At 33.3% G+C, this 6586-nt stretch overlaps 1 protein-coding gene across 2 annotated transcripts in view; it reads left to right on the top strand.

Annotated features, from left to right (window-relative positions):
* The first annotated feature begins 1621 nt into the window (after positions 1 to 1621).
* Positions 1622 to 6586, top strand: part of LOC111393912 (AT-hook motif nuclear-localized protein 10-like) — an 8851-nt gene continuing 3886 nt past the window's right edge. For both annotated transcript variants that reach the window (XM_023019685.1, XM_023019684.1), the window contains exons 1-2: positions 1622 to 2341; positions 2451 to 2503. In XM_023019685.1, the coding sequence (XP_022875453.1) occupies positions 1819 to 2341; positions 2451 to 2503 (576 nt within the window). In that variant the 5' untranslated portion in view covers positions 1622 to 1818. The remainder of the gene's footprint in view (positions 2342 to 2450; positions 2504 to 6586) is intronic.

Below are 6586 nucleotides of genomic sequence, written 5' to 3'. Positions count from 1 at the left end.
AGAAATAAAAAATACATTAGTTGGTTGATCGATTAATTGACAGGCTAGTTCCTTAAATTGCAACTAACCGGACCCGACTTTTTAATGATTAAAATAATTGAGCCAAATTGAGATCCGATGGATTTGATTTGGTTGGTTTTTCGATTTTTTTTCTCACCCCTAATGAAAATTGAAAAATAAATATATGCATGTGACCTAATTACCACATATTTATGACACTACAATTTCTCCAACATTCTTTAAATTTTGGGCCTAGCAAATAGTGGACTTAATCCTTGAACCCATCATGACACACCTTTAGAGACGGACAAGCTTATACCATGGCCTTTAACAAGCCTATGTGAACCCGGGCCAGCTTCTAATGGGCTAATCTACAAGGGTCATTCAAACATTCAATGCTTGCACATTTGAGAAGTATTTATAAATAATTTAAATTATAACTAAATAAAAATAAATGGCAATTAAAAAATGTTTGTGAATTTAACGATAGCTGTAGATAAAAAATGATTGTAATATTTATAAACAATATATAAACACGACGAGAGATTTTGTGTTAAATAAACTAAGTATTCGTTGGATAGGATTTATGTTTTTCATCTGCTTATCATAAAAGAGTTTCATGACAAAATTACATTATGTTAGCTTTGTCTAAAAATTCTTCTAGCCAAACAAAATATATTTAGAATATTATCTAATCATACTCAAAAAGAAATAATCTCATAAGTCACTTTTGACTTTTTAAAAGTTATGCGAAACACATTTAAAATTCGCTTCATTTAAGTTTTTAGCCCTATTTGATGATCATTATTTAGGAAAAATAATGTTTTGAATAGTAATTTTTAAAAGAATGTCTGGTTAAAAAGTAGGAGAAATTTTAAAATTACGTGTAGAATATTATATAAATATACAGTTAAAAATAAGGTCCTGTTTGATCTACGTCATTTAAAAAAAAATACATTCTTAAAAAGTGATTTAATAGCCTGTTTGAGCCACATTATAATGAGAATGAGAATGAGAAATAGAGCCGTTATGAGCCCTACACAAGAGATAGAAATTCAAAAATGATGGCTTGATGTGATGGATAACGGTCATATTTTTCATTTTAATGAAGTAAAAATGTGGCTCAAACAGGGGCGTACATTTCAATCACTCATTCTTCAATAAAATAATATTACATGTAAATTAAATTTTTTTTAATCACATATTTTTCATCAATATACCATTCAGTAATACATTCTATTGAAAATAATGTGGTTCGACTATATAAGGGGGTGTTTGTGAGTGATTTTTCACCACCAAAGATTGATTTTTTTTATCGTTATTTCATTATTTCAATTGTAATTTTTGACTTTTTCTCTCATAGATAATTTTTACTTTTTATCTAATGATCAAAAAATCAATTTTTAAAATTCCTCTCGGAGCTTAAGTAAATAAAAAAATAAGTTTTCAAATAACGATTGTAATGAGTCCCTACCAAGCTTTAGGATCCAAAACAATTTAATCCAACCAAGTTGACTCGTTCGATTTGATTCGACTAGACTAATTTCAATGATGGGGCCCACTCCTACTTTTGTAGTACCCTACCCAACCACTCATGGAGTGCTTTTTCAGTCCGTCTGTTCAAACTTAAAGCCGTGCATTGTACCAAAATCATACTCACCAAAGGCCAAAAATAAATCGGTAAAACCCTAATATTTAAACACTTTTCTCTTTGATCAACCTCCTTTGTCACCGATCTTCACTTTTCCTAGTTTTTTATTTCACTTTAGATTGAATTTTCAATTTACATTTCGTTTTGAATAGCTCCTCCTGTAATTTATGGATTCTCAGGATCCGTCTGCACCACCACGACCACCGTTTCGTCCCCACCACCAGCCCCACCCTCAACAGACCCCAACCATCTATGGGGGTCCACACCAAACCCTTCACACTCAACCCCAACAGCCCAACAACCCTTATACTATTTCCAGCAACAACAATTCTGCCACCACCACTGCTCCCATGATGCAACAACAAAATTTGTACCCTTTTAACACCATGGCTTCTGCCTCTGCGTCCAAGCCGCTGGATCATCACTACTCTGATAAATTGGTTTCAGGAGGCGGAGGGGAGGCTGGAGGGTTCAGCATTGAGTCTGCCAGAAAGAAAAGGGGTCGGCCTAGAAAGTACTCACCTGATAACAGCATTGGGTTAGGTCTGTCCCCTGATCCTGCCACCAAGATTTCCTCTGCCGTGGCCCTTACTGATTCTGGTGGTGGGGCCACCCCATCTTTTGAAACTGCTGCCAAGCGCAACCGTGGCAGGCCTCCTGGTTCCGGAAAGAGACAGTTGGACGCTCTAGGTTATTGTCTCACCCGTTAATCATATGTTTTCATTAGAAATACGTACATGCAATTCATATTCAAGTGGTCGTGTTGGTGTAATAATGAAGTTCCTTTTCTGGTGGGTAGGAGCACAGGGAGTTGGATTTACGCCACATGTTATTACAGTGAAAGTGGGTGAGGTGAGTTAGTCATTGCAATTACTACCCACGGAATGTCCTATCCTTTTGCTGAATTTATTTGTAGATACACCTCATTCCGAATAGGAAAAGAATAATTAATTTAGGGAAGGAGCAACTCAAGTTCAATAGTTTGTTATCGCTCAAGTAGTCTTCGTAATTGCCTTTTCTTGTATAAGTTGTGATTGCTCAACTAGTCTTCATAATATTAACCGCACCTATGGTGATGGATAATACAAGTTCAATTTGGTAAATTATTGCTGAAATAATACTTGGGTTGATAGTTATGCAGGCAGAGTGACATTAATAATTAGAATAAGTTAATGATTTTCTTTATGAAGTTAAGAGGCCAAAAGACAAGAACCCTACAAGAATTAAAGGTTAGTTCTTTAGACAAGTATTGTTGTTAAAGGACAAGATGTCCATGAATTGATGTAGAGAAATGACAATGCTAACATGGTTGTGTGGGCATCACTAAAATGGATAAGAATCATAAGATAAAAAAGTAAAATATTTGCTACCAAGTGGAGATGGCACCGATGGAGGAGTCTAGACATGTTTTGCGAAAACCGAAAGAGGCTCTTGTTCATAAATGTGACATGATCTAGAAAATGGTAGAAGAGAGAAGGGTAGACCAGTGCTAACTAGGCAGTTATGTTGCTAAAGATATAGTAGCTTTGGATTTCCTAAAAGTTTAGCAATGAACTAAATCTAAACCAAACTAAATGAAAAAAAAAAAAGGATTCAAGTCGCCTACCCAAAATTTATTGGAAAGACTTAGCATCCATTGGAAAACCAATTTATAAATTCACTCCAAGTTAGATATATTTCAACCACACATCGTAGCTACTACTCATTTGTTATTTACAAATTTTGTGGGACCTACTACTATTCCTTTTTATAAATTGATTTACAAATTTGCTAAAAAAAGGCCAAGTGCTTGTTTGGAGAAATTATAAGACTGAATAGGGTCTGCTTCGGTCCGGTTCCGGTCCGGTTCAGAAGGGAACCGAACCAAATCTAATACCAATGAAAATCTTAGAATTAGAACCATTGGTTTCATATTCAATTATAGAATTGAATTGAAACCGAACCAAATGGTTTCGATCTGGTTTGGTTCTTTATATTGAAAAATTATCAAAATAAATTATGAAACTGCTTGTCATATTGAAAATAGTCAAAAATAGAGTATGTTCCCCTCTGTTATTCTTGTGATCTAATAATATAAAAAAATTAATTAAATAATTGGATAAGTGTGTAGTAGTTTGACTTTGACCTTTAATTATAATAAGATTATAATGTAAAACAAACAAGAACGTAGTTTGTTATTGTTTGTCAAAGAGGTAAATAACTGAATTCACTTGTGTGGAAATAGTTGAGTCAATATAAATTTTGGTCATTGGTAAGTTTTAGGAGATGTCTGAATGTTGAGATAATAATAGTTTGTAGGTAGGTAGATATGATATCTGTTTAGCTTAAAAAATGCAAAAAAGATATATAATCAAATACATTCTGGTATGGGAGCTTGACACATTTTTTCCAAATATTTGGCTTTGATGTAATTTGTGAGTTTTATTTATGGTAAAATTTTATAGAACAAATGAACATTTTTTGTTAATGCATGAATATATATGTAGTTCATTCTCATCCCTTTTTCAAAATATTTTAGGTTTCATAGACGGGTGGACATGGGGGAAAGGGTCACGTTGCCCCTAATTTTTTTTTTTTTTTGTGAGAAAGTTCTTTTTGATATGGATTGAAATCTAAATTTTAATCTAAATCTAAATTAACAATCAATTTTAATAACATATTTCATGTGATTCACGACTTTTCAACTTTTCAACTTTTATGAGAATCTATTAAAAATCTGATTTTAATCCTCATCAAACAGGGCAAAATCACAATAAATTTGAACTTTTTCTCTTACTCTCTGGCAACTCTCTCACTCGCGCCTTTTACCAAAATCTCAACCCTTTTAATTTTTTAAAATTTGTCTATAATTTCTCTACAAATGATTATATCTACTACAAATCTTCACTTCCCAATCAAATTTTCAACTAATTAGAATCTAAATTTGCATTTCTCCCAAATTGTGTATGCAGAATGTGTCTAAATTGATTATGTTCAATTTGATTTATATTTAATGAATTGTGTGTGTATTTGATTGATTATTAGTATTGAATATTGATTATATGTTTTTCGCTTTGATTACTTGGATTGATTATTTTAATTAATTATTTGTATCAAATACACTATAAGTTCTTTAAACGTAAATATGTATTTTCTTGAGTTCTGATGAGCAAAATATTAATAAAATGTATTTTCAAAATCAAATGGATAAAAATGATGAGCAAAATATCAATGAAGGAATATTTTTAAATGTAAATTTGCGTGTTCTCGTTTAAAGTATGATTAGTTCAAAAATCAAGAACAAAGTATTCTATCTGTACACGGTTTGATTGTTCTCTCATAACTCAGAATGTTTGTGTCCGTCACTATTCGTAGCTTCTTTTTGATGAGCATGAATATGCTTTAATATTTTCTCATGTGCTTGTTCGATAAACCAAGTGAAGTTTAAGGTTGAGCTTATAGTTTTATTTAATAATTAAGAAATAGGCTGTGATCATGATTGTGACCTATAATATAGGTTTATAGAACCTTGGTTGTTCAATCACAAGACAATTCGGTGCCATAACTCGCTTCATATATAGTGATGGATGGCGTGTTATTAAAGGCTAATTAGTGTCATCCTTTTGATATGTGACTGATAATTTTTTTATTAACCAGAAATTTAAAAATAAGAGTAAGAAAATAATTGAGAACGGAAAAAGGCGACTGTAGAAAAGCTTTGAGTTATCTATGAAGTCATACTTGTACTTCCTGTCTTGAGAATAACACCTTCTTATGGGATTCATTTGTTGTAAGTAAATAATCTATTTCGCCTTTCATAGGGAGGGGCCCAGGTTTGTCTCAGAGATTTGCAAATGAGGATTACATTTGTGAAGTTTTGCATCCTAGGAGACTAATTTTTTTTAATAATGCTATTCATTTCATGAAGGCTTAGGAAAGTATGAAGAGGTTTTAGTTCAAGGTAGCTTGTAGTGTGGTCCAAGCCACTATATCATCAACTAAGAGCCAAAGATTGAACACGTCAACTCTGGAAAAATTCCATAATAAAAAAATGTTGATGGAGCTTTGTGCTACAACCAGAAGTTAAGTGTTTCTTTAATGATATTGGGGCTGATAACATGAATAACTTTTTACCATTTCATTGAATCTTGTGTTTTATCTAGTGGTGAATGATCCAAATGGAATCAAATAGTTTGCAATTGTATCGCATCATCACCCGGTTCCATAAAACATGACTTGTTTAAAAACCTGTTTTGTACAATTTGCTTTTAAAATTGTTGTGTATCCTCCAATCCTGTGATGCTCGGACTCGTCTTTATGGCTGGCATACCCGTGTTGACAAGGGTACGGTATGAAATATGAGGTGGACACTGTGATTTTCTACCGGACACGGCTAGGGATGGAACTTATTGGAACTTGGATGCTGCCATTGTTGTTGCAGAGTGCAGAAAGTTGTGAATTTGAAAGGGATTAGGGAAGGAGGGGGACTATGGCCCTGCAAAAAAAAAAAAAAAAATTGGGCTTTTGGGAATTTTTTAAAAAACTTTTATTCACTGGCCAAGGTGGGCCTTAATATGTAGAGGAAACAAAAATTGGGATTTTTTTAGCAATATATTGGGCAGGGGAACTGCTTGGTATAATAATATGAGTGCTTGCAAATACAGTTGAAAGTATGGAGTTTTGCCTCTTTCACTATTTAAGAACTGCTCGAGTCAATTTATTTGTAATGTATGAGCGTATATCCTACGTTAAATGCTTAGCGTATTGCACTTGAAAGAAAGAGCAAATATTGAAGTGACAGGTTTCTTCTTGAATTGCCTTTGTAAAATGCCAAGTCTTCAAAGTGTTGGATTTGCAATTTCAGCCTAAATATGCTCCAAATCCTTGTATTTGCAAATTAGGATTCATGCCTCGTGTGTGTTGTTGTTGGGGGGGGGGGGGGGGGCCCCCAAAAAT

Source organism: Olea europaea, chromosome 4 (genome assembly GCF_002742605.1).
Source record: "Olea europaea var. sylvestris chromosome 4, O_europaea_v1, whole genome shotgun sequence".
Classification (NCBI taxonomy): Eukaryota; Viridiplantae; Streptophyta; class Magnoliopsida; order Lamiales; family Oleaceae; genus Olea; species Olea europaea.
Note: the sequence above shows the minus strand (reverse complement) of the source record. Positions and strands in the feature narration are given on the sequence as shown.